Source organism: Drosophila bipectinata, chromosome 3R (assembly GCF_030179905.1).
Source record: "Drosophila bipectinata strain 14024-0381.07 chromosome 3R, DbipHiC1v2, whole genome shotgun sequence".
In the NCBI taxonomy this organism is placed as follows: domain Eukaryota; kingdom Metazoa; phylum Arthropoda; class Insecta; order Diptera; family Drosophilidae; genus Drosophila; species Drosophila bipectinata.
The window spans coordinates 26,595,891-26,620,036 of NC_091739.1; the positions used below are offsets into that span (position 1 = coordinate 26,595,891).

At 43.1% G+C, this 24,146-nt stretch overlaps 1 protein-coding gene across 2 annotated transcripts; it reads right to left on the minus strand.

Annotated features, from left to right (window-relative positions):
* Window positions 1–730: 730 nt before the first annotated feature.
* Window positions 731–23,991, minus strand: LOC108122215 (sal-like protein 1). Of its 2 annotated transcripts, XM_017236774.3 has the most exons (4): window positions 23,298–23,991; window positions 16,544–16,634; window positions 4,221–4,715; window positions 731–4,101 (listed from the first exon to the last, which is right to left on the minus strand). In XM_017236774.3, the coding sequence occupies exons 3-4, from the start codon at window positions 4,641–4,643 to the stop codon at window positions 2,227–2,229; spliced, it is 2,298 nt and encodes a 765-aa protein (XP_017092263.2). In that variant the 5' UTR covers window positions 4,644–4,715; window positions 16,544–16,634; window positions 23,298–23,991; the 3' UTR covers window positions 731–2,226. The 2 variants fall into 2 exon arrangements, with proteins under 2 accessions (XP_017092263.2, XP_017092264.2); XM_017236775.3 differs by lacking the exon at window positions 16,544–16,634.
* Window positions 23,992–24,146: the final 155 nt, after the last annotated feature.

Consider the following 24,146-nt stretch of genomic DNA (forward strand, 5'->3'; position numbering starts at 1 on the left):
TGGGTCTTAACTTCTTGCCACACTCGATGATCTTTCTGGTCCCGATTTTCATTGGGCAAATATTTGCACAGCACGGCAGCTATCCGGCTCAAAGTTCAACATCGAAAGCAATTAAGACGCGTGCTTGTTGCAGTGGCAGCTGGGAGCAGCAACCTGGGAGCTGGAAGATGGAAGCTTAAAAAAGCCAGGATCCCAGTTGTGGTTAGTAGATGAGCTCCCCCAAAGGTGCGCTGATGTTAGCCACCTGTGCGACGGCAACTGGCGCCTCTTGAAATTCCCTAATCGACATGTTTCGATCTCAAACGACTTGGCCGGCCGCGGTGATGCAGTCGTGTTGGCCCGATTGTGGAGTGAGAAATTTTCTCTAATCTGCGCTGATGGCACGCATTTGTTGGCCCCCCCGCGGATGTCTGGGGCCGGGTACTTTGATTTTGACTGACAAGTGCCGCCTGCCTGACTGCTGCAATGGATGTTGCGGTTGTTGCTGTTGCAGTTGTTGGTGCTGCAGATGTTGCAGTTGCTGTTGACATGCGCAGCTGCATGCGCTTTCGTGTGCAACGCGCTCCTTTATTGGAGAAAATTATTTCAGACCTCAACCGTCGACCAGTCGACCAGTCCGACCCATCGCATCGCATAACGAGCTGAAACTAATTAACCCAGGCAGACACGGGGCGCATCTTAATTGTCAATAAAACGTTTTAGATTTCTTTATTTTTAATGCTTGCAATACTAAAAAAATTAATGCAAAACTTAACCGCAGATGGATGTGTATGTTTGGAGTGTGTTTTGTTGTCTTTTTTGTGTGTGTGCATAAATAATAACTAACAAACATTTAACTAAGATTTTCGATGTGTGGCTTAGCCTAGGCTCGGTTACAAACAAGGATCGCTCTCCCTCTTTCTCTTTTCATATGTTTATATATAGTATATATACTATATCTTTCTTTCTATGTACATTAACTATTTAGTTCAATAAATTAGCAGAAAATACTCGTATTGCAAAGTGTATACAGTTTATAACAAAAATCGTTAAAACGTTACATAACCCAAACACCATTGAAGATATTTTTGCGTAATCTTAAGCTAATGTCCATTAAAAACTATCACAAAATAATTGGCAGTTTATTAACCATTAACTACGGTTGATTTATCAATTAGCTTAGTCTAGGCTTATTTCACAAGTTGGGGGAATGTCGATTAGTTGTTATTTGATTGTAGGGAGTTCGCTTTAGGAATGCGCTGCTTTGTGCTTATCAAATACAAAAAATAATGGCAAGTGCAAGTTGAGCTGCATTTTGATAACAACTTCTGAACGCTGGAGTGTACATACATATAATTAATATCTATAATTATGTGTCAAGTTATGTACTAATGTACAGAATGCCTTTGAAGTCGGTCAACACTGGGCCCGGGAGATCAAAGAGATCCCTGAAGGAGAAACGAGTGGGAAAGTTGTGGTAGGATGAGCTCCAAAAGACGTATTTCGAATTTAGTGCCTCAGGTCAGTGCTCCTTCCTCAAGCTATTGGCATTCCCCTTGCTGGCTTTAGTTTCATTCAATAATGAGTATATATACATTAACACTAGCAAACAAATTTATGCTAATTTGGGTAGAGCAACTAAGAAAACAAATACTTTCAATTTACAGGAAAAACACGAATCGTGCTGGGCTAGTTTTGTTTATATATTATTTTTTCGAAGACTGTGAAGAGTTGCGGGTGAGTAGGATTTATTTGGAGCATTTCATTATTAATATTATAAAAAAAAACTACAAAAGTTTTCTCTCGTTTAGCAAGGAAGCGTTTGGCCTCATTTTGATATCACCACTCGTAGAATTTCTTCATTAGCTTCGTTACACTTCTATCTCTACACGTCTAGCATACGATTATTTAAGGTTAACTTTAACTGCTAGTAGCGTAATTAAAATCTTCAAAATTTGGCACATTTAAAATTAATTTGTTTCATATAAATGTACATTAAGTATTGAGTATTGTATTTGGAAGTGCTTCGAGTGTGTTTGTGTGGGCATAGTAGGAATTGCACAGAAAGCTGAAATAGGAATTCATCAATGTCGTAAATTCGAGTTGGGAGTATTGTATTTTTAAGGCGTCTTTATAGTTTATAGTATAGTTTCTTATTTTCATTTGTGTTTTGAGTTTGTGTCTTTCTTTTTGTGATTAAGGAACAAGAAATAGGTTTGGCCGGGAAGGTTCCCTCCCTGTTGGCCACTACCGATTGGTTAACAGCCCATTGGCTGGGGGCAGCACTCCGGGCGGTGTGTTGGGATTGCTGATCATCACGGGCAGACTGGGCGGCCCTACGCCACCTCCGACTCCCACTTGCCGCTGGTTTATGGAGACAGCTGCCGCTGCCGCCGCCGCCGCTGCTGCTGCCGCTGCTGAGGAGGAGCCACTGGACCGCTGGTGCTTGCCGGAGCTTCCTTTGATCAGGTTGCCGTTGTTTTTCTGGGTCATATGCGTTTGGTAGTGCTTGGCCAGGTGGGCCTTCTGCCGGAAACTCTTGCCGCAGAGGGAGCAGGCAAAGGGCTTCTCCCCCGTGTGGGTGCGTATGTGCACGTTCACCGAGTACTTGTCCTTGAATCCCTTCGAGCATATGGAGCAGTAGTGCAAGGAGCGCTCCTTCCGCTGGCCACCTCCTGACGAGGACGACGAGCTGCCACCGGAGTTGGCGGGCGGACTGTTGCTGCTGCTGCTGGCACTGCCACTGGAGGAGGAGCTCCCACTCCCACTGCCGCTGAGCACACCCAGAGGATTGCTGCCGTTGCTGCTGTTGTTGTTGGCAACATTGGGATTGTTGTTGTTGCTGCTGCTGCTGCGTTTGTACTGCTTCTTGGGCTTGGATGGTCCACCAGACGACCTGGAGGCATTTCCAACAGAGCTGGGGGAGGTGGACGTGCTGACCTCCGGTTTCAGCGGTTGTGGTGGCTGCAACTGGACCGAGGCAGAGTTCTGAATAGGACTGGGGGATATTTGCATAAGCACATCTCCTCCGGCCGGAGGACCATAGTCCCCGACTGGAGTGGGTGCTCCCGTGGACCCTCCACTGCAGAACTGCTGAACTTCGTTGGCTATGCGCTTCATTTTCTCGAAATCATCGCTAAAGGCGTCCAGCGACACGAACATGTCATCCACAATTATGTTGGCGTTGCCGTTGTGCTGCTGTGGCTGCTGCTGGTGCTGGGAGTTGATGTGCAGGCCCTGGGCTTCGTCGAATATTTGGGCAGCGCTAAGTGTGGAGTCCGCGAATCCCAGGGCTTCCGCCGTCTCATCTGCAAACAGTAATCGCCGCATGTCCTCATCCTTCACCACCGGCATGACCAGGCCGTTCTGCATGTGCAATCCCTTCCCATAACCCTTGCCTTGGAGCGCACTCCTCAGAAGGGATTCCGCCGTGCTCTGTTCCGTTTCGGCGTTGTGGTCCGCCATGTGCCAGTCGTTATTGTTGTTCTGGAACTGGGCCAACTGCTGACCCAAATCGTTGCCACCGGATAGCGAAATGGCAGTGACCAACGAGGGTAGGGTTTGCGTTTGGTTCTGAGCCTGGGGAATACTGCCTGTTCCTGATCCTCCTCCGCCTCCTCCGTTCACAATTACATCCTTGCCATCTGTGCTGAAGCCGCTGTCGTCATAGGGATATTCGGACTTAATGTACCCCGGAAAACTGCCCAGCAAACTGTCCAGATCCAGAGCACTGGGAAGCTGCTCCGCCTCGGAGCGCTTCAGCCAAGGCTCTCCGCCGTTTAATACTGTCAGGGTGTAGATCTGGCCGTCGGTGGTGTCCAGGCTGCTGATCGTGTCGCTGTTGCTTCCCGCTCCACTGGATGCCCCCGAGGAGCTGCCAGCGTTTCCTTGCTGCTGCTGTTGCAGCTGCTGGTGCTGCGGTTGCTGCTGCTGATGTTGCTGCTGTTGGTGCTGCTGCTGGTGAGATTGTGGCGAGGTGGGGCTGGGCTGGTTGTTGCTGGCTGTTCCTCCATTACTGGCGGCGGATGCTGTCACAGTTTGCTGTTGCCAGCAGTAGCGGTCTAGATCCTCGAAGAAAGAGCTGGAGTCGAGGCGGCTGTTGTCCTTGTCCTGGTTCCAGAACTGGAAAGGATACAAATGATGGAAAATGGTAAGTCAAGAAGAAATTCGTTACCTTATGGAAGGGGGATAGCTTTCTAGCATAAAACGACCACAAAAAGAAATATATATCCTTTGCTTACCTCGTATCCTTGTAACGTAGGATCACCGCCATTGCTGCTACCATTGCGACTGACCACTGGCACTACGACACTACTTCCGCCGCCCGCTGTACCACCGCCACCTGCGTCGTGGATCCGTGATCCAGTCCCGCTGCAAAGGCCTTGTTGTTGCTGGGATTGTGACGAAACTGGCTGGTGTACCACCTGAATGTGGCTGTTGTTGTTGTGACTATGCGGCTGGTGGTTGGGATGATGATGGTGCTGTTGCTGATGTAGGCTTACACCTAGGGCTTCGACGCCCACACCAACACCAACGCCAATACCGATTCCCATGTCGGGTCCGGTGACAAAGTCGAAAAAGTCCGCCTTCGAAAGATCCTCGGCACGAAAGGACTCGCTGATGTCCATACCAGTCGATGCGGAAAGGTCCTCGGTGCCGATCATTTGGTGAGCCTGAAGCGCCAGAGTAGCGCCTTTAAAACCAATAACTGGTTCAAGTTCTAGGAAATAAGTTAGCTGTAAGAGAATAAAGAAAGGATATTAGAGATAAGTATTACAAATATCAAAAGCAGATCAACTTAAATATCATGTAAATAGATTTTGAGTAAAATAGACTTGATTTCGCTTTCGGTTTCACAATTTCTCCAGCACTTGCACACACGAAACACCAGATTGCATTAAAAGTCACACCAATTGATTAAAGCCACTTGTCAGCTGGCCACTTAAGTCAATCAGTCATTCACATTCGCATTCGCTCATTCTAGCCACATGGCCCGGGCCTGCATTCCGGCCATACTTGCATTTTAATTTGAGGCAGCCCGGCTCGGTTTCTTAGCCGCTTCGCCTCTCAGACTTTTAGCCGGCTATCTGCAAATAAATAAATCAAACTGACAGAAGGGTGACAAAGTGTAAACACATTTGGCGTGCTCGACTCGTAAATCTCTTGGTCTTTGGCTAATGCCAAACTGAACCTGTCGCTGCGACAGTTTTTTGGCCTGGCTTATTTGATATTTCGCTGCCCAGCAAACTTTGTATTGTCTTGTTTCATTTGCATAGATTCGGCAAGTGCCCGGCATTTAGAATAGTTGCAAAAAAGCAGTGTGTGGCTACTGTTTGCTGCTCAGGTACAGGTATCCCACATATACCCCTAAGGTGATCGAACCAACAGGCCTGGCTATTTCATTTACCGTATCTGTATCTGTATCTGTATGAGTTTGTTTTTTTTTTTTAGCAAACGTACCCCCAAGTCGTGTTCTGGCAAATGTGCCAAATGTTCAAATTGTCAAATTGATTCTACTCCTTTTATTTTGGTTCCCCCGACACTGACACCGACATCGAAACCGACTCGCATTTGTATATGAAAAATGAAAAAATGGACCTTACCCTGGCTTACTCTGACTGGTTGCCGTTTCTATGGCGGCGTGGCAGTGTGGCAGCGTGAGAACCACAAACAGAAATGACTTAACAAATTTGCATGGCTCGTACGTAGAGCTTGCATAGTTTAGATAAGGGCGAAGCGTAGAGAAAATGCCGCTGCTGGAAAATATTTTAGATGCTGATGCTGCGGCTAGAAACTTTAAGTGCAATATCTCGAAGGGGAATCAGGCTGGCAGGGGGCATCTGTAGCCAAGAAATAGCCAAGACAGCTGCAGCAGCATCAACACCTGATCGCTAAATACATTCAAAGGAGGCAACAAAATGCGGCAACAAGTGCAGGCCATTTGGTAAGCGGTCAGTTAACATTTTTAAAAAGGCTCCCAAAGGTGAGCTTGTTTTTCCTCGTTTATCGTTCGTCCATCGGCCTGGGAGGCCAACGAAAAAAAAAAACAAGACAGACTTTTAAATTTCACCAAAAAACAAAGACTGCGTAATCATTTGAGGCCATTTGCCTGCCGACTGTCAGCCGCACCAGGCCCTGGCTAGTAGTTTACTTAATAATCATGTTTAAAATGCAGAAATTACTTTATATATATTTTATGGCCAGGAGCGGGGAAATGCGGCCGCCGCGCCACCAGAACGAGCCAAAAATATGAAATAAAATAATAAGCCTTTGTTTGAGCATTTTGGCGCTCAAATATTGACTAATTTGAGCACGATTATTGTGATTTGGAAGCGGGACCGAGTCGGGAAAGAAAGTTGGCCATACCGGCCTGCCAGTCAGTCAGGCGGCCAGTGGAGACGTGCTCATATAACTGGCGGCCAGCCAATCATGGACGTGGTCTTCGTCCATATAGGCACTGTGAAAAATAAATTATATCAAGATCACCTACTAAAGTATTTCAAATATTTAAGGAAATTGTTTATCAAAGTAAATATATTTTAAGTAGGAGTAAGAGTATATTATTAACTTATTTTATACAAATTCTTCAAACTTTTTTCTCTGCATTTCAATGTGTCGGTGGTTGCATTTTTTTTAGAGTTTGGATGCATCTCATGAATGTGGATGTAAAGGTGCATGTGGCGGGCACATGCATCTTCCCATCGGTGATCGTGTCTGCGGCGGTGCCGTGATGAAGATGCATGCGAATGCGAATTCGAATCCGAATACGAATGCATCTGGGATTGGGGTCTAAACGGGAGACAAAAGGGGGGACATGCTGCATTTTATTTCCCCCCAATGCTGCATGGTAATCGCAATCGTAATCGTAGAAATTGTTAGCGCATTTTGGCCAATGCAAACAGCCCGAGGCGGCATCATTTAAAAAACATGATAGCATGATGGGTTTTATGGTCGGATATCCAAAGATATACGTTGGGGGCAAGGAGTCTTGGGGGTCCCCGATTATGGGCCATAAATAAAAACGTTCCAATAATTTGAATGTTTTTAATTAAGCTAGCGCTGCGCGGCACATTTATTTATTTAAAGTTTCCAGGCCGAGTTGACAGGCTAAGGCACCAATGATTTATTCGGGTATGCAAATTGCGCTAGACAAAGGAAAATGGTTAGAAAATATATGGCCAATTTTCGGCACAATTTCTTTGGTCTGGCCGGGTATGATTAGCGGTCGTCTTAGTCTTCGTCTATGTAGCGGGCGTCAAATGCAAAAAAAAAGAGGGGGGAAAAATAAATAAAAAGAAGAAAAGTTGGAAAAATGCATCACGCGGTAGTCAAAAGGCAGCCGTCGTCTAAGATTAGTTTATGTGCAGGAATTTTAATATTGTGGTTACACAATTTTCTCTTGTGTTGCCATCAATGAAAATCACACGCTTTGGCCGCTTCTGCTTCTGCTCCGGTCGCTTTTCTTTGGTGGTGCCACCGATATTGCTGCACAAACTTGTCGCTCTTTTTTCTGCACGATTTTCCACGCATTTTTAACCCAAATACCGTGCTAAACGATTTTTTAATGTCTTCACTAACAAGTTTCAATTACCAATCGTCAAATGCGTGTGCATAAAAACTGGAAACCAGTCGCACTTAACCCACACATTAGCCATCCACCATCTACCATCTACACCCCTTCAATCGCTGACTCAATCAATTAAAATAATTCAAGCCGATTGCAGAGCAAATTACAACAAAAAGTAAAGAAAAGAAGACTACGCGGCAAAGAAGACAATACTGTGGCGGGAAAAACCAGATTGAAGGCTCATATATTTTTTTTCGCTGGGCTGATTCACGTACCGCTATCAAATTGCACTTCGATTGGCCAAAATGGAGCCATCAGAGTGGAAAGCGGCAGTTTATCGAGTGTCTGTCCATCTCTTCGGCTCGTAATCACATTTATTGAGATAAACGATGGGGCGTTCCGCGGCATTGCGTATACGCAGTGTGTGCGTGCACAATGTGATAATTGTGTAAGAAAATGGGTTAATCATGTTCGGCACAGATTTAATGATGCTGCTGGTAAATTTATAGAAGGGGTATATTTTTGTTGGCGACAAGACAAGTTTTCGATATATTGCCATTTTAACGCACAGGAAACGACACAAGCATATTCAAATTGGGAAATTTTCTTTACTGACGCATAAATTACGAAAACCATTCGTAAAACGCTCGTAAAACGCATCTGAAAAACACGGGAGCTCACCTATTTGAATGTGCGTTTTTTATTTGATTTTTTTGCATTTTTGATGGGAGGCACATGCAGCTGCAAAAAATGTTGTATGGTGCCCGGCAAATTGTCATCGTTAGCGAAGTGAGACCGCCGGCCATAAGGCAGTCGATCATTTCTCAGGCAGATAATTATCGCCCACCAGTTGAGAGCCTGGCCCGAAAGCTAAACCAAACCAGCCGGATACGAGTGCGGCAGTTGCAGTTGCAATTTGCTGACCAATTGACCAATAGCTCAGCGGACTGCCGCCTGATAAGAAATGCTGCAGATGCCAAGCAACGGCAATTTCCATTGCAATTGCAATATTGCGATTGCGATTGCAGCTGCAACTGTTGCAGGGGGATTCCGCTAGTGGCTTATGTTTCAATTGCATGCAAATGCATAATTGAATCAAATGGAACTCCTCCTGGACGAGGCAGTGGCAGCGGCATTGGCAGCAGCAACTTTCGAACCCCGCCTAATGAAGTAATCAACGGCCGGCATCTCAAACTTTTTGCTGCCATTGTCAATCAAAAGCCACGTTTTTATTGCGCCTGCGTTACAAACCAAATCGCATCAAGATGTATTAATCATTTTGGCCGCTGCCTGCGTTGGCGTTGGTGGCAGCAGAGGCAGCTATAGTAACAGTAACAGCAACAGCAACAGCAACACTAACAGCGAACAGCAACATCAACAACAACAGCAACTAGCAACAAGCAACCGGCAATGCCATGGCTTTATCAGCTGGCGCAGATCTCTTTGGCATAGCCAGGCGTATAAAAAAAAAACGTCAAATAACTACAGGCGAGACGGGCATGATTAAAATGCGCAAAAATGGCAAACTCCAAATGGGCGCTGCTTGGCAGTAACAGCAACAGTGCAACAACAGCAAAAGCACATGCAACAACAACGGCGTGTGATGTACACGCGGCGCATTTCAATTCCATTTGATTAATGACAAAGCCGTAAAAGCAACTGCAGCTAACGAAGATGTTGCTGATTGGCCTGTTGTCTGTCTCTTGTCTCTTGTCTGTTGGCTCGCCTTTGCCATTGCTGTTGTCAACTGTCGGATGCAATTGTTGTTGCAGCCACATATGCAGCAGATGCTGCACAGATTTTCGTATTTGCATTTGTTTTTTATGTTTGACCATAAACACTATCCGAGCATTAGGCCGGGCGACAGCTCATAAAGCAATAAAAGCCAGGCGTCAACTGGAAACAACACTAGGCAAGGGAAGAAAGCCTTTCGATGCAAATGGACAGGTGTAGGCTAGACTAGAAAGTGTTGCCGCCCACACCGCCAAATTGCATGAAAAGTAGAGACGCTGAAGCCAATATTTATTTATCTGGACGTTGGACTGTTTAATGAAGAAATCAATTACCAAAAAATAAATATTGTTTTTAAAAGCTAATGAATGGTTAATTATTTTGCACTAAAATTAAGTAGTATTTTTTTTTTATAGGCCTATAAAATATTAATGGTTAACAAAAATGTTGTTAAAATTTTCAAAAGTCTTAATTTTGTTGTGTGCAACGTGTAACGGCCTTGTGCTTGTGGGTGCTTCTCCCGCTGTTGCAAGTTGCCAGTTGCTGATGATGTTGCTGTCGTGCCTTGCACCGCAGCAACACGGCACAATAAATTTCAAATTTGCTATGAAACTTGTATCAGAACATGTCCATCTTGGCGTCCCACACTCAGTGGCTCTTTTGGGGCTCAGTTGGGTGAAAATTTTCCTGGGGCCCCCACGACTTTCACAGTGGCAACTCAACGGCGACAACTCTACTTTTGGGTTACAGTTAGCTCGTCATACGTTCCGAACCAGGCTGGCAGTGAACAGTGATTAATGCCTTAATTAGTGCAGCGTTCAATCAATTCGGCTGGTTAGTCAGAACCCAGCCCAGAAAACAAAAACACAACTAAAATATGATTGGCAATTGTTCGGCGGGGTCATTTATCAAAATCAATACGGGAATGGTAAGGTCTCAATGCCGCCGATGCGGAGTAATAACAAGGCTAAATGCCGAGCTGAGCAGTCAGCCCCCCAAGTCAAAAATTTGCATTTTAACAAGTTAATTTTTTCAGCTGCCACTGCCGCTGCTGTTGTTCTAAGCCATTGAAAAACGGTAGCGCACGAATTTTGGCAGCCGTTACTTTCAGTTGCTTTTTTGACTGGCGACATAATAATGACAAACCCGAAACAGAAACAACAAAATCTAAACAAAATCTGGCTAAAAAAATCAGGCAACTGCACTCATTGCCCAAGCGTGACATGTTAATTGAGTTTATTTTCCTGAATTTTGATTATGTTTCGACTGCCCGATTTCGATGGGTGGGCGTTCACCCCGAATGTACAAAAATTTTGACAGCTAACTTAATTTGGCGCTTTCAAATTGGATTGATATAAAAATATATAGAAATTAAAGTATTAAAGCATTTATGGGGAGCGACGCCTCTGCCAGAAATCATGATAACTTTATTGATTTTGGCAAACGAGCGAACCCGGGCCGCCGCTCCGACCAAGAAGACATTGAAACCAAATCGTGAGCTTTGGGCTAACAATCAAATCGGAAAGAAACCCAACAATTGTTGCTCTTGCTGTTTGTTTTTTTCCATATCTATTTTTTTTTTCGTGTCTGAGTTTAGAGTCTGTGACGTGATCGCTGCAGGCGCCACTTGGCAGCTAAACAAAGGAGACCAGACCAGGAGACCGAAATGGCCAGAAATTCTGGCTAATCAGCACAGACAAAGGGGTGACGCTCCCATGTATTTAGTTTGAAGGCTGACTGCCATTCATTAATGCCATTTAACCGGTCATGCCGTCGAGTAGGTGTGTATCAGCCAGACTCCCTCTGAATTCTTCTGGGCTCAATACTATTTTCTATGGACCTATGGCGCTTTATGGTCTGTATACGCGCCTAGCAATTTGTTTGGCTGTCATGTCAAAGTGCAATGAAAATATTTTCACTTGCCCATCAAACGACACAGCACTTGACATGAGACAGCGAACGTCAAACATTCCGCAATGCCACCCAAAAGGCATCTTCATAAATATTTCCTAGCAACGGCAAAGGCAACATTGCTGCAACAAAAGCAACAGCAACATCGCAGCAACGGGAACTGCTGCAGCAGCATCAGCAGCAGCAACACTCCCACATCCCAAAATGCCTTCAACAAACATCGTGTACTGTCTGTGGGCTCCTTGAAGTTTCTTTTTGCCTCGATCAAAATGATTTTTTCTATTTTTTTCTGGCATTTCCCTCTGTGGCGTCTTTTTCATCATCATCATTAAATTCGTCAAGATGCAAATTTCTGGCCCGTTGTTGTTTGCCAGTCGTGCTCATCTTCCTGCAAAAATACTAACAAAAAATAAAAAAAAACATAGGGGGAGGAGTGGGTGTGGGACCGGGAGTGGAAGTAGAAGTGGGAGGTGTAGGCGAAGAAGCTCGTCAGCCTCCAGTCTGGCATTTCTGGGGTCTGACATTATTCCGCGGTGCTTTGACTTGGCCACTAAGCTTAGCACAATTTATTGTTATGGCCCGGCTTTTAGGGCCACCTGTGGGCGTTGCTCTGGCCATGTAGAGGGACCACTGATCTGATATAAATATACCGGACATATGGATATATATATAACTCATAGTTGAAACGAGCTACATAAATTGCTCGTGACTGCAATTAGACAATTGTCGCCGTCATCCGAACTCACTCGGCTCAGAAGCTAATGAATTTTTATTTGTATATGTCTTACAAGACAAACGCCAACAACGACAAGCACGGCTAAGGCCTTTTATTGTGTTGGTGTAGCTCTTGTTGCTGCTGCTGGCTTCGGCTTGTATAAATTACCATAATAACAAATTACGGATCATTAAGATTGTCAGCTACTTCGTTTCAATTAATTAACCATTAATTACAAACCGCCTGAGTGGCAGAATGTGGTAACAGCACCAACGACAAATGCTGCACATGATCAACAAAAGAGGCAACATCAGCAACTGCTGCAACAGCAGCAGGGTACGGCAGCAGCAACAGCACCAGCATCAGCAGCAACATCAGCAGCAACCTGGGAGCAACCATATTAGCCACGACAAGAAGCCAAAATTAATGCAATAGAAGACAACAGCGGCAAGTGAAGAAAAGCACCGAAGAAATAGAAAAAGCAGCTGTGCACAAATATGCAAATTTCACAAAGTGAAACAGTAGCGACACAGCAACAAATATGCTAAGAGACTTCACTTTCAATATATAGCAAAGGATGCTTAGCCTGTTGTTGTTTGTCGCTTTTGCTAGTTGCACAAATTGCATTTTACCATATAAAACAATTTCAGCTGCTAGACAAAAGAAACTCAACTTAACTCGTAGCGAACCAAAGCAAACACATTGTCATACTAAAAACAAAACCAAAAAACAATGCAACACAAAATGCAGCAACTGCAACAGAAACTGTGACAAAAGCACCAAAAACCATACAAATACAAATTGAAAGTGAAACTCCAGGAAAAATCCAAATGGAAACAAGAAATTTGCATAGAAATGAATTTGCAAGAGTTTGTCGCTTTATAGCTGGATTATTTTGGATTAGGTGCTTGGGAATGAGAAAAGGGAAATCTGAGAAAAGTATTGGGTTTGTGCCTAAAAAATTAATTGAGCTAAAAACATATCACTGAACATAGACACGCCACAAAATACATAAGCGCCAACAGGTTCTGGCGAATAAATTAGTTTCTTGCTTTTCTTCGACAGACATGTAGTGTTATTTTCTTTTCATTTAATAATCTTTTGATTTATATCTTTTTGATTTAGTAGAACAGTATATAACTATGGGTAACGCTTTATGAGTTCCATTATAATTAGCTCAAGTCAATTTCCAAACACCTTATAATTCCCATTCATCATGTTAAACATACATGTATCGTTAATTTTATAGATTTGCCCATTTGGTTTATTAGATTTATTCAACACCGTGCCAATCAGCTATAACTCTACTCCCCAACTCATTGATTGCATGTAGTTGATCTATAAAGAATATTGGCTTCGGCCGTTTGTCCCGTTCTAGCTTATTCGGGTGCATGGGAATGAGACTTTATGACAACCGAGCCAAGTTCGTTGCCTAAGTCTTTTGTATTGCGACTGGGCATGCAAATATTTGCATATAGACTTACACACCCACGGGCTCTGGGCTGAACCGCAGTCGCCGCCAAGCCAGAAAGGCTTAGCAACAATGGTCTAAGCGACTCCTTTAGTTGTTAATATATGTAGCTATATAGATACGATGCCAAACTTTAAATATATTACACTCTAATGCCTTTTAAGCCGAAACTATAAATTTCTTATCGGCGATCGAAAATCAAGCGTGCTCACCACAAGTCACAGACGAAAAAGCAAAGCCCAGACCTGGCCACTGGCACTTGGACTTCCAACCTGGATGTTGAATACTGGATGCTGGCACTGGATTTTTTAGCACACACCCTAGTTGGCCCACTCGTGCGTCATATTCAAATGTGGCCTGCTAAAGCTGCTCTAGCGGCTCCAGGTCGCAGATTGCGTTCGAAAGATAAGCCAACGCCAGCGCCACTGTTTCGATCCGATGACTGGGACTACTCCGTCTATCCGACTATGGCATTCTTTCAAAGGCCGTTTGCTGTATGCTTGTTGCTTTTTTACTTTTTTTTGTTTTTTTTGCAATTTTTGCCAGACTATCCGTTAACCAGGAACCATGGCCATAAATGGTCGCAATGCATGCGCTGCCATAAACAGCCAAATGTGCGGATAATAATTTTGATTTATTGGCACAGCATCGCGGCCAACTAGCTTCCACCGCCATCGACAATCTGGGCTAGATAACTCAACTACGTATGTCCGGGCATTGTGGCCATTATCAGGATATAGTTCTGCCTAGTTCAACCTGCTGTGGATATTTTGTTGCTTTCGGTTTTTTGGGGCGTGTGCTGTGGTGTGGGGCGTGTGCCTAACATGCTAATGAGCCAACTTTCAGTGGACCAATCGGCGAGCGGCTAGGCGGCTAACAATGCCCACATTTGCTAACAATATGAATTTTAAGGTCTCTGCTTTTTTGTGTTCAAATATACCTTTTTTGCCGCTACCTCCATTGCTGCTGCTGCTGCTGCCGTTTGATTTTGCATAATTTATACATTTTGCGGTAGCTCTGAGTGACCGCAACTCTTTCCCGTTTTGCCTGCATTTTAATTATGAAACCAACTCGTGCCAGACGCCAGATCCAATCGGCTTGAATCGAATCGATAATTTGCATGAGCAACGCCCAAATTTTTCACAATCAGCATTATAATTACAATCGAGTTAGATAAAATTTTGCTTCTTTTATCTCCAAGCTGGCCCAGAAGTTTTCTTTGCCCGAAAAGAAAAGAAAGTCGTCTTCCGAGCGCCTTACTTTCTACCACTGAATTGGCGTTTATCGTTATCGCCAGCAGCGGCAGCTGCAGAGTCATTCATCTTGCAGAAGCAAAATGAATCCGTAATAAAGTTGTTGCCCCGGTGATCTGTCAGTGAATCCCCACCGTCGCCATCCTGGCCACCGAATCCCCTTTTAATTGCACGCCAAATTGAAGCTGACATTTATGCCTGCGCTCCATTTTGGAGTGAAGTCTTCGAACCTCTGTACAGATCGGGACGGGATGGACCAGGCTAATTGCCCAGAATGGTAGTCTGCCTCCACCACTAACGGGAGTGCAGGCCCCAAATGCATCTTCCTCAGCCCCTCTGCGACGGAGGTCTGCGGCATGCAAATTGAGCTGTTCGAGGATTTGTTCGTGTAGTTGCAGTTGTACGCACAATTAGTGTTAGTCGTTTGCCCGGGACAACACTCAATGGCAATTAGGGTCGACTGGGGGCCAGCCCGACGCCTCGCTTCTTACAAATTCATTGCGAAATGCCAACTGTCGGTTGGTTGTCGGTTAGTGTGTTAGTTTTAGCCAGAGTATTTGCATCTGTGCCTGACAAGTGTGCGCGTTGTTGGACAGTCGACAGGAGCACGCAAATTGTAATTTATGTGACAAATTTTTATGTACCACTGGCGAAAATTTATTGGTTTTTATAATGACGACCAGGCTCTGTTTGCAGTATGCTGATGCGGAGATGGCCCAGCAGGTGCCTCGGATGAGGAGCTTTTTGAGGAGGCACTAAAGTCGTAAATCGCACAACAAAACAACACTACAGTTTTGAGTGATGGGATCGTTTCGGAAGTGAATCTATCCAAGGCGATCTGACATTTATCTGGGTGTTCATCAGCGGATTTTCTTGTTGCTGAGCTTTAACGGTTCACGTTTTTATGAAACCGTCCATTCAGGCAATATCTTTTTGTAAAAAAATGTTTATAGCCAGTTATGCCCGGATTGCAATTGAAATTTAATGTCGGAATCAAATCGCTTGGACGCTAACTTCGATGTTGATAGCCCTACTTTTTCTGGGTTGACTTTGGCTTTGATGAACCAAACATGATATTCCTGACGCTTCAAGCCTTTTTTAAATGAATGCAATTTTAAATGGCGTATTAAACGACAAAACGAATTCCCATTGATGGATTCGAGTAATAAACATGGAGCTTAGTCAATTGCACTCAAGAACGATACTGGTTGGCATCATCGTTTGGCAAAAACCCATGATTCCATTCCATTCATGCCGGAAGCGATTCATTCACAACGTGTTGACTCTAAACAGGTGTACGCAGGCCATAAGCCAAGTCTCATTTGGCTATCATTTATCACTTGAGCGGCTGCGATCGCGGCTTAAAGCCCAAACTACGAGTATTTAAGCTGGCAAAGTGATTCGAAGAGTCTTTGTCCAACGATTTGTCAATGATGCATGCTTATGGCTACCACTTTGGCATCTACTTCGGCCGATAGAATTTCCCAAGCGAACCCATTCATTAATTTGTGTCCGCATAACCGATGCGGTGTTGGCGCAGCGGGACGCCTACCAAATAGAAATCAATACTACGAAAATATTTCAAATTTCGAGCTTAAGACAAAGGCAACAAATCGAATTTAGACGCATTTAAATATAGCGATCGAAATCGATTTGCATTTAAAATCGAATCACAGATTTCTAATTTCTGGCTACCAAAGCTACCAAGCCAAAACAATAAAACGCCCACACGTTGGGCAATAGATGCGAACCAGTTTATGGAGCTGGCTCATCAGTCATTTTGATTACCACAAATAACCGGAGCTGTGCAGCCTTTTATTGGCCCCATACGCCATTGATGTCAAATAAATCGATCTAGGTGAGTGGCCTGGGCCCGATGCCTTTGATTGAATGCCTTTTTAAATTCCTCGACTTACATTTTATTGACCTGGTGGCTGTGGGGATGTCGCTACTGTTGTGTTGGTCCAGTTTACGGCACTGACTCTGACATATTACCGGATAGTCTCACTGAAACAATAAACACACAACGTCTTTAGAATCATGCATAGCATTAAGCAAAAGGTCAAGCTTTGGGGGGAACTCGTTTTGTCATTTGCCAAAATAAAAAAAATTAAGAAACATCATAGAAACAACAATCAAGATAGAGGCAAAATAAAATAAATTGCTTCAATATCGAATTAATAAAATTCAAATTATTAATACTGAAATTCGCTTTGGACGCTGGCCTGGTCATTTCCTGATCAGATCGATTCGAAAACGAAACCAAATCAAAAATACAAAAAAAATTTGGAGCAACAACAAATTCCTTTAATATATATGTGACCCAATTTGTTGAAAAGGATGGAAAATGAAATAAATAAAATTCATTTGTCCGGCTATGTAATTTATTGCATGTTTTGCTCATTAAATTGATTTTACTCCTTTGATTTTGAGTGCCAGTGTCATTGTCAGAGACCGGGTGAAACCGCAAAAGGAATCTCGAGAAGAGCACGAATGTTTGTTTGTGTTTGCTGTTGTATTGCTGCTGCTGTTGCGGCTGCACTTTTCAGCACGCTCGAGTTTCATAAAAAATGCCAATTAAGCGTGAATATAAGTGCCAGATAATTTTTCAGACAGCGGCCAATGTAACCCAAATTGCCAAAAAACGCGAAAGACTTACAGAGCGGCAACAAAAGTAACAACACGGCCAAAACAAGCAACAGGAGCCGAAGGTAAAAAGTAAAATCGAAAAGTAAAACACATTTTTCAGGGGTAAAGTTCTCTTTCAAGGAGTCCATATATATCTTATATTTACAAAATGGTATCTACCTAATCAATAAATTTTTTACCGTATTTTGTTATGTAGTTTCCCAAGACCACCCAGCTTTTACCGAAGCAAATTGCAGTTTCCATAGAATCTTAAGACAACCCAAATTTTTATCCGCTTTCGCCTGTACAACTTTGCCGATAGATATTAGTTTCAAGTGACCTGCTGAATGACTTTTGACAGCCTCAATGATAACTTCAAAAGCCCGCCGCTGACCTCATAATAAGCCAGGCTCATCTCGATTCGATATTTTGGGCTCATCTGCCTTCGGGGAGGGCATTCGAGATTCGTTCCAACTTCCAAGCCGGCCAGGCAGCCTTTAAAAATATTTACAGCACTCAAGTGCAATTCAAGTACTGGGCCATCCACATCGGAGCCTGAATCGCATTGGACAGGCCAGGCAAACAGCGAAAAAAAAATCCAAGAAAAAACAGAGACCCCCGAAAAAAAGCAAAACTCAAGCTAAGAATAACGAGCCCAAGTGTTTCTTTGGTTTTAGCTGGATTTTGTCTTCTTTTTTTATATTTTGGATCGTCGTGTCGGTTTTTGAGCATTTTTCATTTCGAAACGACAGCCGAATTGATGTTGAAGTCCACGTCTGTATCCGAGTCGCAGCTTGGAATTTGTGGCATCGTTTTTGGTTTCAGTTTCGGTTTCGTTTACGATTTCGAGCGGCATTCGTACTTTGACTAGTACTATAGCAATGACAATGAGTTAAGAGTTAAGCGATCCCGAAAAGCGAAAAGACCCAAAACAATGCCACTCATACTCGTAAAATGCCCAAATGTCAACGGTGTTTATTTTTTTGGGGGATCTTCAGATCTTCAAATCGTCAGAGCTTCTCTGTTATCGCGGAGCCATGAGAGGCGGCGTTGATTTTGATAAATGTTTAATTAATTTTGTGCCTCGCTCGAACATTAAACCTGGCTATTTTCTGACTTAATGAACAGAAATTAACAACACACTGAGATCACTCTCGGGGGGAGATATGGCGGCTATATACACAGTATCTATGGGGAGTGGGGCGGGCGCGGCAGGGCGGGGGAGACAGAAGCCCAGCCAACCATGCGGAAGATCTTCAAAGTCTGCGCTTTTTTTGGTCAAGTTTCTTCTCGTCTTTTGGTTTTCTCATTTACATTACATTATGCTGGTTCCATATTATGAATGAATGTTTACATATACACATGTGAAAAATGTTGTAATTAGTTTTTTGTGTTTTTTTTTGTTTTTTTGGATGTTGGTTTCCATCGTCTGACGGCGCTCAGTGAGTGATTTTCAACAACGACTGCAAATTACAAGTTATTATTAATGTTAACAAGCGAAATCCCCTTGTACTTGTATGTTTATATATGGGTATATATAGTGGGTATATAGTGAAAACTAATTTAGCAGGGGGTCCTCCTCGGCCGATGTTGATTTGCTCGAAAAGCTTATGCACATGCCAGGCACATTAATGACTGTTCTTGATTTATGCGATGCGATCAGTGGGTAGCTGTGGGGCAGTGGCAGGGAGATGGGCTGGTAGCAATATCTTCCAGCAAGTGGGTCACATGTCCCGTGAGTATTTGTACTTACAGATGGGCTACACGAGCTCCCCATCACCAGGCACTAAATGCGGCCATAAAAACCAACCAACATTCAGTAGCTGGCATTACATAGAATTCGAATCCAACTCAAAAGAAAATACGTTCCACAATAATTATGCAAAGAGCTGTGGCAGAGCGAAGAACAAAAAGCTCGTTGCACAAAACGACAACGGCAACGGCAATGGCAACGACATCGACACGAACTCATAAAATATGCAAAATGTGTGCCAGAGCAGCAGTCAGCAGTCAGCCAGCAACTTGTGTCAATAAAAATCAAGCCAAGCGCTGCAAATGCATCCTCTAGCCCCAAACGAATCCCAAGCCTGATGCACTTGTTCGGTTAGTTGCTGCATTGCAGCTGGCACATGTGAGTGTGCCTCGATCTCGAGTCTAGACAGCAGACAGCCAAAATCACTTCAAATTGCACATTGCGCTTCCTGACTGCCGAATGCCGCGTTTCAAAGCTCTATGGCCCATTCAATGAGCCATGGACGAGATTATGCGGATGGGGCATTGAATTTTTACGGCCCAATATAGGTTGCAATCATGTTGGGGGCAGGTGGGTTGGAAGGCATGAATACTGGGGACTCGAATAAAAAATTCATCTCAACCATGATACCTCTAAGCTAATCAGGGTTAAATTTATTGTGAATCCTATGGGAATTTGCATCAGATCACACGGCATCGGCGATAAACAAATCGTTTTATGTACTGTGCCTACAAATTGGCAGGAAACCGTGGTTGAAAAAATTCTGGCGAATTTTACGAGGATCGTAAACAAGAGAAAAGGTGTTCGGACCTGACATTGCTCAAATCAATGCCGTCCCAGCAGCAGAAAAGCACTTAAAATACCAGTTGCAGCCGTTGCAGCGAGTCTAGGAAAATTGTCTGGTATTTGTGGTTGGCAGTAAATAAATAAATAAGTAAAGCAAACGAAAATCAAACGGAAAAATGTCAGAGCTCACGGTGCCGGGCAAAAGTTCTCAGCGCGGATACAACCCAACATACTCGTACATACACATATCGCCACATTCAAGAAAACACAGCACAAATAATTTATGACACATGACGTCGTGGAGTACAAGCAACAACAACCATGATCGACTGAAGTGTAACTTCCCACTGACCCAATTTACAAGCACTTAATGCCAAAAAGGAGAAGTCGTAGAAGAAATAAACAAAGACGAAAGCCAGGCCAGGCCAGGCCGGGGTAATGCATATCAAATAAAGTTCAAGCGACGGCAACACCAGCAACAACCACAATGCGTGCCAACAAGACGACAAAAATTATGACCAAAATAGACAACACCAGCAACAGGAACAACAACAAAGAAATTTAAATTAAAATCCAAAAAACTCCCACACATAAAAGTCGAGAAAGAAACTCTGGAAAAAATGTACACAAATACACCGAGAGGGAGGCAAAAAAAGGTCTGTCAAAATTAAATCATTTCGGTGGCAAACAACATAAACCGATGGTTAAAAGTTGATAATGATGATGCTTGGATAACGCTCGTTATTACTATGGTTGTTGTTATTTTTTGTACTTTGGTTGTTGTTACTGTGGCTGCCACCGCTGCCGCCGTTGTTGCTACCTTTGTTGCTGTCCAGTGCGTTGGTGGCTGGCACTGACAGCGTAACAAATGCTATTTTGACAAAGTGTCTGACATGAGGAGCGTGGAAGAGCAGAGCCCGAACAAAGTCTAAAAATAAAAAAAAAAAGATTCACGAAAAAAAAGCCATAAGGGTACCGTACCCCACCACAATTGTGCGAAAGTGAGAAAAAATGGAGTGCGAAATGGGCTGCGTGTCTTGTATGAAAAAAACTTTATGAAAATTTCTACCTCCGATAAACACCCGCTAAAGTTAAGCGGACGAAGCGGTCCGGACAAAATTCACGGGGTCCATTCCATTCGGCGGCCAAGCTTCCGGTTTCTTTTGGGTGAAATTTTCTATGCGCCTGTGGCAGATTTATGTGAGAAAACAGCAACCGCAGCACCTAGTCAGTCAGCTAGTATAACAGCAGCAACATTTTTCATAGAAAATTATGAACAAAAAAAAAAAAAAATAGATAACACCGAATACCGAAAGCAAACGCTAAAATTTGCATATTCCTCCCTTTTGGCGCTTTAACACGTATCCGATGTTGGTGGCTGCATGACACGGGCAGCAGAGTTTTAATTATTAATATTGGACATTAGAAAACGAATACCAAACGAATAAGATAAACAAAATCAATCAGTCAGTGGTTTCACAACCCACCGGGCACCCCAAACAAATTAACAGCTTTTATTTCCTTCGTCTGTCGCCTTTTTCGTTTTTGGTCAAACATACGAGATTTGCCGTTAATTGAAGAAAATCTTGGTTTGGCCATGTTAAATGGACAAATGAGTGACTAATTTTTGACAAACAATAAACAAATCAAGTTAGCAGTTGAGGCAGAAATGAAGAAAATAAAATAAGATTCGTCAGAGAAATTTTGACAAATTTCGATTTCTTTTCCAAAGGTTTTAGAAGAAAATCAACACTTTTCGTAGAATGAACTTTTTTTTAGCTACGGCTCACTCATTGAAAATCTAAAAATTCGTAGCCTTAAGTCGTTTTTGTCTATTTTTAGCTGCACACCATAATCGCAGCTTCGGTTCATTCATAATTTTTGGCTGAGAGCGCTAGCGAGTTCGTTGCCTAAGTCTTTTGTTCCTGCTCGTGTTCGAGTTCCTCCAAACACTGTGATCAAGAGTTAATACAAAGTATATGCGAGTGTAGTTAAGTAAAGCCGATCTTCGTCATGAGTTCGTTGCTTAAGTCTTTTGTTTGCACTGCTGAATGCGACGTTGATTTGGAATTGCTTTTTATTATATTTATATTCCGTTTTTGTCGTTTTTAATTTAAAGTGGCGACGTTTCACTTTAATAATTTTAATACCTTGAGTTTTTTATTGCCTTCGTTTTAATTAAATGCCATTAAGGTGTTTCTTTTTCCCTGGGCTATATGGCGCCAATTGTTTTTTCTCCAGTTTTTTTTTTATCTTAAGTTTTATGTTGGCGATCGGATCTCTGTCATAGGCAGTTCGGTGAAAAATTGTAGTGCTCCCATTTGGGGATCTTATCTAAAATTGACTTCGTTTTAATTTACTGCCTGCACACACACACTTAAAGTTTAGTTTCTCGTCGTTGTTTCTGTTCATCAGTGCCTGCTTGTTATTGATTATATTTTTATACAATTTAAATAAATAAAACTGATTAATATTCATTGATGGCTAATTTATGAGTATGTGTCAGCGGATGTTGTGCCTTGGCCGAGTGCTATAGCATGGAACGGCTACTGCCAAAGTTCGGCTAACTTTCTTCCAGCAACTGGCAAAATTATCAATTATGAAGTCATTATTATTTACAGCAAGCCAAACATGCGGCCAGCCTCGATTGATTAATAGCTTTTCAAGTTTTTCGGTCTTGTCAAGGGTTCACCTGGTGCTGGCCGTTTTCTATTTTCGCAAGCGCGAATTTTTGCACATTTTTCATTATGCTCACTGTTTTTGTTTTGGCATGGTAGGTGTTGCCGGAACATTTTTGTGCGTTTTGAGTTTTTGGCTTTTGCGGCAGTTGCTGCGCAGTTCTAATTAGCTAATTATACGCTAATTTAGTATATAATTATTGCTGGCTTGCTCAAGCCGAGTGACTAATTTAAGCGAACCAAAGGTTGACGGGCGCCAAAGCGAGATTTTTGCCACCATTAAATGGGAGCACTCAAATTGGTAGAAATGAAATGATCGTCAAAATGCTGATAAGGCTACAAAATAGCTTTAATGACGTTGCGATGGGCTATCAGCCGTTTGTAAACTTTTATATTTAATTTGTCATTTTTTCGCCACAAAAGAGGCAAGAGTTCTCTATAAAATTATACATATACTAAGTAGCTTAGTCAAAATTCTTTTTTTTAAATTTAGTTTTAGTTTTGCTTTGTTTTGCGGTTTTTTGGCTTTGATTACTGATTGGGGAATTTCTAAGGTTTGCGCGTCATGACTTTCCAAATACAAAACGATGGCGATAAAAAATAAATTTATGCCTGCGATAAGGCCATGCTGTCTTTGTGTCTGGCCACAAAGAGTCTGATAAAACTATTAAAAAGGCAGAAAAAATATGTATGTGCCTAACTTTAAATATATAAACTATAGAAATTTGCTTTAAATATGGATCTACTTAGCATAAATGTCGGACGGGTAAAATATAGAGAAAAAACCTGGACAACGAACTAGCAAACAACAAAACTTGCACTTACCGGTTTCAAATTTTGGTCAGAGCGGTCGGAAAGTTTATCCAATTTAAACAGCTTAATAAATCCACATAAATATGTACAATGGAGATTGACGTTTATAGTATGTGATTCTTTTATACTCGTGTTAGATTAGCTTTTTGGCCACACAATAAGATTTTCATTAGTTTTTCCCAAGCCTCAGCCCATTATGACCATTATTTATGGCCCTCGATTGTTAGGCGGCAGATCGAGACACTCTCACACACATAAATCATTGCATCGTCTTATCAGACGAAACATAATTCTCGGCCTGCATTCATAAATTTAAACAGCTTGCCACTATTTCATTTGCATTTGACGTCCGGAAAATATTCTTGGACTTGACTAATTTTTGCGCACGGCAGCCCGGGAACGGGTTAATTAAAAACTATGCCCCGTATCGCAACTTCCGTTGGCGGTTTCCGTTCCGTTTAGCTGACAAAAAACCCGAAGCGGTGGGCGACAGGAATCTCGCGATGTGATGGAAATTTTCGATGCTAGCCCGACGGCAAAACCTGTGAACTTATACGGAAGTCGGCTAGGCTAGAGGCGAGAAGCGATTCGAACCGATCCGAAGAAGCAAAACAAACTCGCAGCTCAAAAAGCTCGGAAATCGGAAATCGAAATATCGAAATCTCCGCTCGCAGCTCGTAACGAAACGCACGCAACGCTCAAACACTTGAAACTGAACTGAAACTGAACTAAATCTTGCTCTTGGCCAGCAGCATGTCCAAGAAGTTGCTGGCCAACAGGCGGCAGCGTCGACAGCGAAGCCGGCAGCGACGCTGGCAGTGACGCTGCTGAGAGCGTGACGCCGGCGGAGATTGTTTCTTG

What these genes read in the sequence shown, in the direction of transcription:
- LOC108122215 (XM_017236775.3), bottom strand. Translation starts at nt 4,643, where the DNA reads ATGATCGGCACCGAGGACCTTTCCGCATCGACTGGTATGGACATCAGC. An exon ending in CTACGTTACAAGGATACGAG is followed by an intron (nt 4,102 to 4,220) that starts GTAAGCAAAGGA and finishes TATCCTTTCCAG; the next exon opens with TTCTGGAACCAGGACAAGGA.